Raw genomic sequence first — 11,874 nt, 5'->3', positions numbered from 1 at the left:
GAAGGTCCGAATGATTGTACACGACTCGTCCGATAGAGCTGACGGGGGAAGCATGAACTTTGCTGGACTGATGAATAAGAAAAGAATATCAGTTCAAAGGAAGATGATGCAACTAACTGTTAGCACGTTCGGTGAAGGAACGAAACAGAATCCAGGAAGTTGTACCGTTGACTCGGATTCACCCTTGCTGGGAGATATCTGGTGGGACATCGAGAGACTGAAAAAATGGCAGGGCTCGAGATATCTAGAAGGATGCCCATCGAGATTAGGAGTTGCCAATTCAAATTTCTTGGTTTGGCTCGTGACCGTGTTGCTCATGTGACGCCACTGCTGAGGGGCACTTTGGTGTGTCCGAGTTCAACTACTATATATGCGCATCCTCTTTTTCCTTCATCACAACAGCATCTCTGGCGACTTGAAGGTGTGCATATAACCTTCGCACCCATGCTCGACTCAGTAGCTGCTAATAAATGATCATTGTGATTTTCGATGCCACCCTAGGTGCCGCGGCGTTCAGTCTGATATATCCACTGCTATCCCAAAAGAACAACCTTGTGCTCCCCTGTCGAGTTCGGCCAAGCGTGTTCAAATATAACCCCAACCCCAACCCGTTCCACGCGTCTTCCATCCTGCATCTTCTGCACCACCATCACATACAACATGCACCCCAAATATCGTTTTCCCAGTGTGTCTTCATCGTACAACCCGTTGGTATCATCGGCACGAGACAGAACAATAAATTCACATGAGCTCGGTGAATGAGTGGTACATGGAAGGATAACGCGCCCTACTAACGTTGATGGTCGAGGAATGTCAGATAGTATGGAATATGTCGCATAGTTGGCCTTGGGATCAGCACCGACGACATCGTCCGCTTTCGTAACGGTAAAACAAGCTGAACGAGTCCTGAATACTAACGTCCCAGGCTGCAGGCGCAATGCATTCTCTGTAATCAGAGTTTTCCCTTCGATATCGCCTTTTGGAATGACATATGGACTAGAGTTTGCTTCTTCAACAGATCTTGCCATCCGACCAGTACGTCTAACATCCTGGGGAACAAGCCGACCATCATCATCCACGATATGCCACTGCTCCACCAGTGACTGCGCTATCCACGGAGAAACGCCCCCATTCCGTGCATCAACGAACAAGCTGAGTTCGCTATATTGGACAGCACCCCGCCATGCAGCCCACGACCAGGATGGCCATAACATCGTATCTCCATTCCTATGCACTCGCCGCACACATGATGTATTGGTCGTTGGCTGCCACACTAATGCAAGTTCCAGGTCAATGATGGGCATCCCGAACCGGAACGCTTGACTAGGGTGACCACCAGCAATCTTGAACCCCTTGGCCAACGCATGGATAAGCGCTGTAACAGCAATCACGATATCCGACTCCATAGTAAGCCTGCGTTGCGTATATTTTCCGATGATGCTCATGTAGTGCTCCATATATGTAGGGCTCATCCATTGCGGTGGAGCACGCAAGAACGTCAACGCAACTACACCACCATACTTCACGGGGTGCGATGCCCATGGGAGGTTACTGCGCTCTGCGATCACGTCTTCGCTCCATACATCCTCGGTGCATTGAAAGTGCACGTGATGGGGTGTCAAGAAGATCCGGCGGCGCGAGAGCATGAGTTCTTGATATGTCCAGCCACGTGTGTCCCATGCAGAGCTTGCTATGGCCTCCCGGGGAAGGATGAGGGGAATGGCGAGGTGAAGGCCTTGTATTTTAGCTATTTGTTGTTTGGGATCCCTTGTTCCTGGGCGGATGCCTGGGAGAGGATCATGCGCGGAGGTGCCACCCGCAGCGAAGATTGTGAACACAGAGCTACCGTAGATAAGCTCCATTGCGTCAATCTGCACTGCCTTGTCCTTAGGGTCGTCTTGTACGATACACAACGCGTCGATCCACAGGTACCGCTCGCCGAGCTGACGCACGAGTTGGATAGTGTCTAAGATCGTGCCCGGCAGCACTGATACATCAAGGCCACCTTTTGCTCTGCGCTGCTTGAGATTTGCCCGTGTCGTCCAGTACTCTTCTCCTGTACCTCCCCAGAGGTAGCTGAGAGCGACAAACCGGCAAGATGGCGGAGCGCGAACCACAGCCATTTGAGTGACATCGATGACTCTGACGCTCCTCGGGAGAACGTCTCCGGCGCCTCTCCACCATACTGTTTCACATAGCTCCCCATGCTCGTGTTCGCAGATGTGAATCCATCTCTTCAACAAGGCGATATCAACATTCTGACCGACTCTTCTGCCATGAAGTTCCTTCGTCCTGCCAACCTTGAAAGCATCTTCTTCGAGGAGCTGAATATCCAGCAAGAAGTTTGACTGCGCGGCAGTTATAGCAGCTGAAACATCCGGAGGTCTATCAAAAGTCAGGATATACAGCCGATGGCAGATATCCCTGAGTACAGGGGAGACATAATCCGGAATGCCCGGATACCCGCATTCCATCGCATACAGCGCACAAGTAACATCAGAAATGTCGACATCAGGCAGCTTATCCAAGTTCCACTCGCGGCGGATGACGATAGCTATGAGATTGCACAGTCCGCACTGGTTGGATTTGTTGAGGATGTCTGTGAGGTGACCGATGGGGATTGCGCATTCTTTTGGGACGCCGTTGTGGAGGATTGCATGGAGGTCGAGGGATGAGCATGTTGAGCAGAGGGGTGCGTCATTTTCTGGTGGGATTTCTGGGGTATGGTTGATTTGAATGGGATGCGAGATGGAGTCTTTCGTGCGGATCTTTCGTCGATGCCTTTGCAGGAAGAACATGGGAAGATCGAGACCCAGCAAGGAGACACTGCCCGTGCCTGTATCGTTATCGGTCGATGATATAAGTGTCCTCGCCAGGAAAGTCACCTTGAATTCTCGAGGCAGGCCACTCACCTTGAGTCAACGGATCTTGCACGATAAATGCTGTAGACTCTTGGACCTATCAATAAACCTGTGCACACGGATTTATGCTCGTACATACCTTCGGTTGTATAAACAATGAGCAAATTCTAGGGTAGCGTTTTAGCTAGAGATTAGTGGTCTTTAACAGGGAGCAGATTGAAGAATATGAGAAGACAGTCGTTACTTACATCACTGTTGGGAGATTCGTAGTTTGTGAAGCCAGTACTTGAACGCGTGCCGCAGAAGTTGGTGCAGCATGGCTTGATGGCCACGGCCAAGCGGTGGCTGTGATGTACTCAACAACTTACTCAATCAACTTAGCTACATAGTGCTCTTCATTCTCTTCGAAAGTCCTTGTAAGTATCGTCCGTGCTTCACTCGGAGTAAAGAGACCTGAGGAATTCGCGATCTCAGCGCTCAGCATACACGCATTTCACTTGTACTTCTGTGAGTCCTCATTCAGCCAACGCAACATCACGGTCACTCATGAGATGTGCATGTACAGATCTCAGCGCTCAGTCTTGTCATATTTACTGAGCAGGTCAGTCTACTACAGCTTTCATGCAGTCAACAGTCATCAACCTTAGAAGACTACCTCGTCTCCTATAACATCAATTTTACTAATCACATCGTGTCCATCAGGCTCTGGCGCAGCTTCTTGAAAAGTCATAGCTAACTTGCACCTCATGTTATAAACTTGCATGTATGTTCATTCTCTTTTCATTTGAATGCTAAGACAAACGATACTCAGAACACTACTGTAACGAAATGACGATGACCACTCAACCGCTTATCCCCCTACCCTCTCATGACCATACGCGGCGGCCCTCCCAAAGGCCAATTGCACAACCCCGACCAATTTCTCCGCGCATGAACCTACTCGATGCAGCTGAGATCGACCGTTTCGCCACTTTGTTCTCCCCCGCAACGCCCCCTGCAACCCCAACACCTGTCCTTCGTGATCAGCCCCAAACATCAGCTCGCCCACAGCACAAAAATCGTGCGGCCAGCATAGATTCCGAATTCGGTGCCTTTGTATCGGTGCCCGCTGCTCAGGACCCGCTTTCATTTGACTTTCCAGTGCTCGAACCTGCTGCCCTGAAGTCTCAGAGGCCTGCTATCGCTGGGAACGCAAGCTTGCATTACTTTGATCAGTTCACCTCCAATGCAAAAACGGCTTTCGAACAGAATAGACGAGTCGTCCTCGATGAGCTGCTGGAGCATGAAGATGATCCTTTGTATTTTCTTCGGGAGCACAGTCAACCTCCTTCATCTCCCCTATTCGAATCTCAACCAACGTTGGCTCAAACTAGTATCGTTACACAATCACCGTCTCCAATACCACAAACTGGGAACTTAATTGATGTAGATATCGAGCCTCCTCCTTCTCCCCCACACAAATTGCCTGTGCTTGCTACGAGCGTAATCTCTCCGTCTCCCATAAACATACGTGCACCTCTTCCTCCCCGTCTTAGTGAAGCGGCATCCCCTCCATCAGCACATATTCCTTCCACATCAACGTCGTCGTCTCTCTCTTCCCCAGCCACTCCTCCAGCGCATGCCACGCTATCCCGCCTTTCCTCCGGCTGGGTCTCGGCGTTCTTGCCATCTGCCCGATCTAGACAATCCACAGGATCTTCTACGCCAACCTTGCTAAATTCGACGCCTAGTAACGTACCTCAACCAACACACATGCATGTAACGCATCAGACGTCCGGCATCACGCGTGGCACCCCTTTCGCCATTCACCCTTATATTCCACCATCCGGTGCCCCTGGTTTCGCAGGCGATCGGACCTGGGACAAGGGCTTCTCAGACTCACTCCATGACGAGGAAATGAGTGAAGTAAAGGGGGTGCCGGGAAAAGGGAAGAAGATGGCTGGTCTTAAGCTTGTTGGAAGGAGAGAGGGCACATCAGTGGTGCTGAGCGAAACCGTCGCAAATCTTGTCCGTAATCCTTATTTAGTAAATGTTCATGCAGTCAGCACTCACCCATATACTCTTCTAGATTCGACCCCACCTTCCAGCGCTCAATCGTCTTCCGCGAACATGGACTCTGCTGTACTCGCTCGATCAACACGGTATCTCGTTGAATACGTTGTATTCGAGATGTGAACCCAAGTTGCCCTCGACGCCAGGCGCAACGAAAGGAGCTCTAGTTGTTATCAAAGATGCAAGAGATGCGATTTTCGGCATGTGGATGGGGGATGGGTTGTGGTTGGAAAGAGGAGGATACTATGGGAGTGGCGAGTCGTGAGTTCTCTTGCCTCATCCTCTGGTCGTTGGAGCTCATTTTCTCCGATCAGCTTCCTTTGGAGATACCAACATCCTTCACATTCTTCAAGCAAAGAGGACGCACTAGATGAGGGGACGCTTGATGTGTACAAATGGACAGGGAGGAATGATTACGTTGCGCTCTGTGAGCCAGGGTTCATATCTTTTGGTGGTGGGTGAGTATTCTTTCATTGTGATTCTGTTCATTTTTCACATCCCTCTTAATCAACGACTGACTCGCTTTGATGCGCAGAGATGGACACTACGGTCTTTACCTTGATGCCTCCCTCCTTGACGGATCTTCCGCACCGTGCCCTACGTTTGACAACCCTGTTCTGTGTTCTCGTGTGGATGTTGGGGGCGTCGGCGTTAAGAAGGATGTGAGCTTTGAGTGTGTAGGACTGGAGGTGTGGGGTGTAGGACCTTAATTGCTGTCGTTTTGTGAGCTGCGATTTCTGCTTGATTCCCTTATTTTCATCTGGTTTCGAAGGCGAATGTCATTCTAATCTATTTCTGCCACCGATAGAGGACGAAGCATACACACTAAGTACAGCACAATGAAATCCACACCAGCCTCACATCGTTAATCTGATGCGCCTTCGAGTCTTTTCATCCGCCATAATCTTACATTCCCACCACATCCTTTCAGATCCTTTCACGGTTGTATCGTTTGTTGTCCTACCAGACCACTGAATGTTTTCTGATGAAGGGTTTTATGAAATGTATCAAGATGACGTTATGCAATATCATTCTGGCGAACTAATCCATATATTACTGAAATGCATCAGCTGCAGGAGAAACAGTTAGTTTATTGACTCGTTACTTCCTGCCCATATTTTTTGGACTCCCACTGCTAGCACGGGTGGGGTTGTTCGATACGCTTCAAGCGCCGTCGCGGTGGAATTCTCAGTCTGTTATGAGACCAGCAAATGAACACCTTGGATCGATTGTACACCGCCGGAAGCTGCGTATCCTTGTCAGATAACTCGGCTTCTGCGGCGTTCGGCGGCGGCAGACAGCTCGGTATTAGGGGTATGTCGGGTGTTGTCGTAGACACTTATAGCCTCACCAACCTCAATTGCACTGCAGAAGAGCAAAAAATAATTACCGGCAAACTCCGCTATAACTTGAAACACGCCCTGACGCAGGAAAAACACTCGGCCCCATCCCTTGCAGCTGGTCAATTGATATTTTTCGGTGTTCACAGGAGATATATTGCGGTGAGAGTAGGCACTTGCATATGCATACGCTTGCCAACAGCCAGGTGCTAAACTGTTCAGAAGAATCCATCCGAGCTTCATGTCTGGAACGCCGTCACGTGGACAGCAACACTAGCAGGCAAGTAGCTAGTAATATGGAAGAGCGTATGATTGATAGGGAGTGAGTCCTAGGTACGTGTAGAGCGAGCTATATGAGTGTCTTACGCGGTGGAGCCTAACATTCTGCATCATAGAGTGCGTCATCATGAGTGCGTCGTCATTGTATGGTAAGCGTCATGCTTACAAGCCAAAAGCGACCAAACCTTTGGAGCATTCCCCATGGCACTGCGATACATACGTTTCAGACCATCAACTGCGGAGTTCGGCACGAACACTTGGTAGTCTTGGACAACTCCAGCAACCCTGCGTGACGTACGTGGCCGTTAAACTCCCAGCTAGCCCTAACTCCATTGAAAATACCTTCATTAAACAGAATACATGACTGATATTTGTCGGCGAACGGCCATGACGACGGTCCGATATTCCGTGTGCATCCCCGAGGCGCATCGGCCGAGTGCTTTTTGGTACCAATAGATTAACCATTATGAAATTGATTTACGTGTCATAATATCTAAAGCACAGCGAATCGTTGAGGCCATCCGGACGCTACCGTTATCACCCCAACCATGGTACTTGACCATACTGATGTTGGATCGATCTCGCCCTCAAAGGCGTATATTGAGTGCAAAGAACTCGATGTCGACGCAGAATTCGGTGGTATAGAGGCACGAAATAAGCTGGAGCGCAGATTGTTATGGAAACTCGACCTGCACATGTCAATGCTGGTTCTCATTTATATCCTTAATTTTGTGAGTAACTTCGTGTCAAGACGTCTGATTTATATCTTATCCTTGTGCTAGATCGATCGAAATAACGCTAGGTATGCCTTTGTCATGAATCGCTGACGCATCGTTCACAACGGATTAAGTGCGGCTCGCACACGAGGGTTCACCACCGACCTTCATCTCAAGGGTCAAGAATTTGCGACGTTGTTGTCTGTTCTCTATGTCGGATATATTATCATGCAGGTTCCCTCCAACATGTTTCTCAATTACATTGGAAAGCCGTCGCTTTACCTGCCTGCTTGTATGGTAATCTGGGGAGTCATATCGGCACTGACTGGGATTACTACAAAGTATGATCGATCATTGATGAACCACTGACTACTGACCATACTCCTCATGATAGTTTTGTCGGAGCGCTCCTCACGCGATTCTTCCTCGGCTTCGTGGAAGCAGCGTTTTTCCCTGGTGCCATATTCTTGATTTCGAAGTGGTTCGTCGATTATCGAGTATATCTATCATTGAACGCTCTGAAATATAATGTGCAGGTACAAGAGAACAGAAATAGGTCTCAGATTGGCCATTCTTTATTGGTAAGGGTGCCACTACGCTGGTGGACGTATCTGTTCATTGACAGTACCATTGCAGCGGAAACATGATCAGCAACGCCTTCGGAGCTCTCATGGCATCCGGTATTCTTGCTAACATGGACGGCGTCCGTGCACAAGCCGCATGGAGGTAAATCAATCTAGCAAATCTTTCAAGGGACAATGTTAAATTTTATTCATAAGGTGGCTTTTCTACATCGAAGGAGCTCTGACTGTCGCCGTTGCTATAATGGCTGTCTTTGTTTTACCGGACTTTCCAACGACGACAAAGTGGCTTACTGATGACGAGCGCCGGCTTGCATTGAAACGTATGGAGGAGGATGCTGGTGTCGGGGACCAGTCAGAGACTGAGCATGGGCGCCGCGGTCACGGCTTTTTTCTTGCTATTGCCGACTGGAAAGTGTGGTGGTTCGTAATACTGTCGATTGCTCAGGTGACAGCAGTGTCCTTCGTTTTCTATTTTCCTTCTCTTACTGCGACGCTTGGGTACAACCCAACGGTATCGCTGCTCCTCGTTGCACCTCCTTGGGTATATGCTGTCATTTTCACATTCGTGTGGGCTAGGTAAGCTGGGAATCCTGGGAACTATGAACTGATCTGAAGAACTCCTCAGACACTCTGATAAAAGACAAGAAAGGTTCTTCCACATGAGTATTTCAAACCTCATCGGTATAATTGGGTCCCTTATTTCAATATGCACCATGAACACTGCGGCCCGATACTTATCTCTGTAGGCACATGATCTTAATTTCGGACGTCTGGTTGATAGTGGCCACCCTCATCAGGTTCTTCCTGGCGCAGTCCAATTCGGCAATTGTCTTGATGACCACGTGGGAGAGTAACACATTTGCCCGACCGCCGTCAAAGCGCGCAGTATGTCTTTCGCTCGTCAATGCACTTCAGCAACTTGGCAGCATTTTAGGGTCGTGAGTAGTTGCATCGATCAATATGATGGTAAGAATTCACTAACGAAACAGATGACAGGTACGTCTGGCCAGCCAATTGGGGCCCTTCCTATCGATACTCTTATGCCATTGTGATAGTGGCTAACGTTATTACAATCACGATGACTTGGATTCTCAGACAGCATCTGAAGAAGTTGAACAAGAAGTTGGAGAAAGAAGAGCAGGAGCAAGGAATCAAAGAAAAGGGATTCCGCTACGTTCTTTGAATGGTGGTGCGATGATCTAGAGGTTTCAATTTACCAACGAAGACTATATGCTAACAATTTTTACTTGTATTCGTGCCAGATAGTACTTCAAATGCCGTGAGATAATGCCGACCCTGATGAATGTCCATGTCAGTTGCGTTCTACGAGAGCCTACAAATCGATTGGAGATTAGCAGAACATTGCTGCCTGCTGGCATAGAGTTCTTGAAGGCGGTGATCAGCTATCTCTAGCGATGTATCCAAAACCTGAGCGCTCAAAACTGGCGACGCTCGCGAGGCAGCACGCTCGGCGCGAAATATTACAAATACACATTACCGGTTAATAAATTAATATCACTACGTAGCCAGAAGGTACCGGAATCCCTTCGCTTTGATCCCTTTCTCCTGCTCTTCTTCCTCCAGCTTCTTGTTCAATGTCTTCAGAATCCAGATACTACAATTGGCAGCGAGGCAAATGGCATACGAGCACCGATAGGTAGGGCCCTAAATGAATGGCCAGGCGTACCTGTAATATGATGTCGTCAATGAATTTATACCATCATATGATCGATAAAACTACTCACCCGCAATGCTGCCAAATTGCTGGAGTAAAGTGATGAGCGAAAAACACTGCACTCTTTGATGGCGGTCGAGAGCACGAGGTACTGATCTATGCGAGCAGCATCATACTTTCCCCAAAGGTCTGCGGCATGAGGAACCCGTCGACGGCTAACACCAGACTTCAGCGATACGTCCGAAAATAGATTATGTACTTACAGAGACAAGTATCGAGCAGCAATGTTTGTGGTGCACATTGAAAAGATGAGCCCAATGACAGCAACGATGTTTGATGCGCTCATATGGTGGAAACATTCTTGTGTTCCATCAGAGTACCCGAAAAGTCAGATAGCAGTTCCTACATAGATCATTTCAGATGGAGCCTTACCTAGTCATTGAGAATACGACAGTGGCGGCAAAGACGAAAGGAGGCGCAACGGCGTCACCATTGGGTTGTGCCCAAGCGTCGCAGTAAGAGTGGGGAAACGGACAGTGAAGGATAATATCACCGCCTGAGCAGTACATGAGAACCACCTGTGACACTTTTCAGTCGCTCACATCGAGGTAAAAGCCGTGACCTACAACTCCTATGCTCAGTTTCTGACTGGTCCCGACAGCAGCATCCTCCTCCATACGCTTCAATGCAAACTGACGCTCGTCATCACAAAGCCACTCTGTGTTTGTCGGAAAATCCGGCAAAATGAAGACAGCAATTATCGCAAAGTCAGGGCTCCCTCAACGTAGAAAAGCCACCTTTTCAGACTGAAAATGTGCTGTCGATAGATATATCTGCCTGTCAGCATAGTGATATCCTTGGATAGCTAATTTGAGACATATTTCTTGTACCTGCGCATTGGATTTCAGAGCGTTCGCTAATGATATACTCGATAGTCAACAAACCACCTCAAAATCAAGAATACGGCACTAAGGAAAAATGCTGCTTCCACGAAGCTGAGGAAGAATGGCGTTAGAAGCGCTCCGTCGAAATCATTAAGAGGATTATGGTCAGTAGTCAGCGAGTCATCCATAATCGGTCATACTTCGTGCGTTGTAACGGTGCCACATCAGTGATGTATGACAAAGACGTACTTGATATCATTCTTATCCATCTAATATGAGAGTGGGATAGATAGAAAATGCCTTGACACGAAGTTACTCACATAATTGAGGATGTAATCAGAACCAGGATTGACATACGCAGGTCAAGTTTCCATAAAAGTTTGCGCTCTAGCTTATTACACGCCTCTAGAGCACTGAGTTCTATGTCGAGATCGAATTCTTCAATGTCTACATGCTCCTTTGCAAAGGGCACGATCGATGCAGCGTCTGAATGGACAATTGACATGGAGTAGTGGTGAATGTGAATGTGGGAATGAGGTATGCTTCCTGTACACACAAATCACTTGCATATCCATGGAATGCTTCTCGAGATTGTGCTTCTGTTTGCCCTGGGGACCGCCATAAGCGGTGAGGAAAAAAACTCTACGCGTGTCTTTGGGGTGCAATGCGCCAATGGTTAACTTCTCTGTTGGGAAAACGTCGACCATCATGATCAACAACCATGTCCGCTCGCACCAGCTTGAAGGCCTCCAGATAGTGTCTGAGTCATGCGGGGCTTCTGGACTGGAACTATAGAGATGCGGGTCGATCGAAAGACTCGCATGCCGCGGTAGAGATTAGGGTCGCGGTGTAGACTGAAAACGAGCCCGGCCATTACATTAATATCACTTGTCGTTACATAATTGTGTAGAAAAGAATTTCAAACCTAGTTGAACGTTGAACTCTGTAATTAATCTTTCTATCAACTCTCTGTCGTGCTTGTGTCGTGCATACTTAACAACCGATCTGTAGACAGATCAAGCAGCAGCTTAAGGATTTTTAATTGGCTAACTACGCCGCCATCATATTACATAATCAACTGCCTGGACTCTGAGAGCACTCCAACGTCTTTTTTTTGGTCGGCTTCCTCTAGGTATGCCGCTGTCCATAACAGACGAAGAGGTATGATAGATGTGTGGAAATGAACAGATGGAAGGAACGACTACCTAGTCCTGTTTCGTATTCTGTGGGCAGGTGAGCGGCCTTTTTCATATTATCCTCCAGCCAATGGCCACTTATAGTCATCGTTCTGCGCAGAGAGTCAAGATGGTCATGCGGTCTTTATCTTGATGCCTCTTGGAGATTCTCCTCTTCGCAGCATTTTGGGAGCTCGGCACTCCATAAAAGAATTTATATGTTGTTGTTTCACGAGCCTCATGAATTGAGAGAACGGAAAAGGCTATCCCTTTTGTGAGAGAAGCCATTGGTGTGTCCCCCAATCGAT

The 11,874-nt window shown here is 48.2% G+C and overlaps 4 protein-coding genes across 4 annotated transcripts; 2 read left to right on the top strand and 2 right to left on the bottom strand.

Annotated features, from left to right (window-relative positions):
• Positions 1-533: 533 nt before the first annotated feature.
• Positions 534-3,345, bottom strand: EDB93DRAFT_1105251 (heterokaryon incompatibility protein-domain-containing protein; the record flags this gene model as incomplete). The annotated part of the gene is made up of 5 exons (XM_041447487.1): positions 534-2,836; positions 2,913-2,958; positions 3,001-3,045; positions 3,110-3,206; positions 3,230-3,345. 5 exons carry the CDS (start codon positions 3,343-3,345, stop codon positions 534-536), a joined length of 2,607 nt encoding a protein of 868 aa, XP_041306024.1.
• Positions 3,346-3,522: 177 nt separating this feature from the next.
• Positions 3,523-5,870, top strand: EDB93DRAFT_585843 (TLD-domain-containing protein). The gene is made up of 5 exons (XM_041456781.1): positions 3,523-3,624; positions 3,673-4,868; positions 4,930-5,174; positions 5,228-5,371; positions 5,449-5,870. The coding sequence occupies exons 2-5, from the start codon at positions 3,690-3,692 to the stop codon at positions 5,621-5,623; spliced, it is 1,743 nt and encodes a 580-aa protein (XP_041306023.1). The 5' UTR covers positions 3,523-3,624; positions 3,673-3,689; the 3' UTR covers positions 5,624-5,870.
• A 1,210-nt stretch (positions 5,871-7,080) lies between these two features.
• On the top strand, positions 7,081-9,015 carry EDB93DRAFT_1252002 (MFS general substrate transporter; the record flags this gene model as incomplete). The annotated part of the gene is made up of 10 exons (XM_041453238.1): positions 7,081-7,263; positions 7,315-7,334; positions 7,383-7,589; positions 7,643-7,729; positions 7,785-7,829; positions 7,885-7,974; positions 8,028-8,408; positions 8,458-8,574; positions 8,630-8,770; positions 8,829-9,015. 10 exons carry the CDS (start codon positions 7,081-7,083, stop codon positions 9,013-9,015), a joined length of 1,458 nt encoding a protein of 485 aa, XP_041306022.1.
• Positions 9,016-9,330: 315 nt separating this feature from the next.
• Positions 9,331-9,962, bottom strand: EDB93DRAFT_1155909 (uncharacterized protein). The gene is made up of 3 exons (XM_041449872.1): positions 9,771-9,962; positions 9,578-9,722; positions 9,331-9,519 (listed from the first exon to the last, which is right to left on the bottom strand). The coding sequence occupies exons 1-3, from the start codon at positions 9,851-9,853 to the stop codon at positions 9,448-9,450; spliced, it is 300 nt and encodes a 99-aa protein (XP_041306021.1). The 5' UTR covers positions 9,854-9,962; the 3' UTR covers positions 9,331-9,447.
• Positions 9,963-11,874: the final 1,912 nt, after the last annotated feature.

The sequence above is a fragment of the Suillus bovinus genome (assembly GCF_016758785.1).
Source record: "Suillus bovinus strain UH-Sbo-P2 chromosome Unknown EDB93scaffold_42, whole genome shotgun sequence".
Classification (NCBI taxonomy): domain Eukaryota; kingdom Fungi; phylum Basidiomycota; class Agaricomycetes; order Boletales; family Suillaceae; genus Suillus; species Suillus bovinus.
Note: the sequence above shows the minus strand (reverse complement) of the source record. Positions and strands in the feature narration are given on the sequence as shown.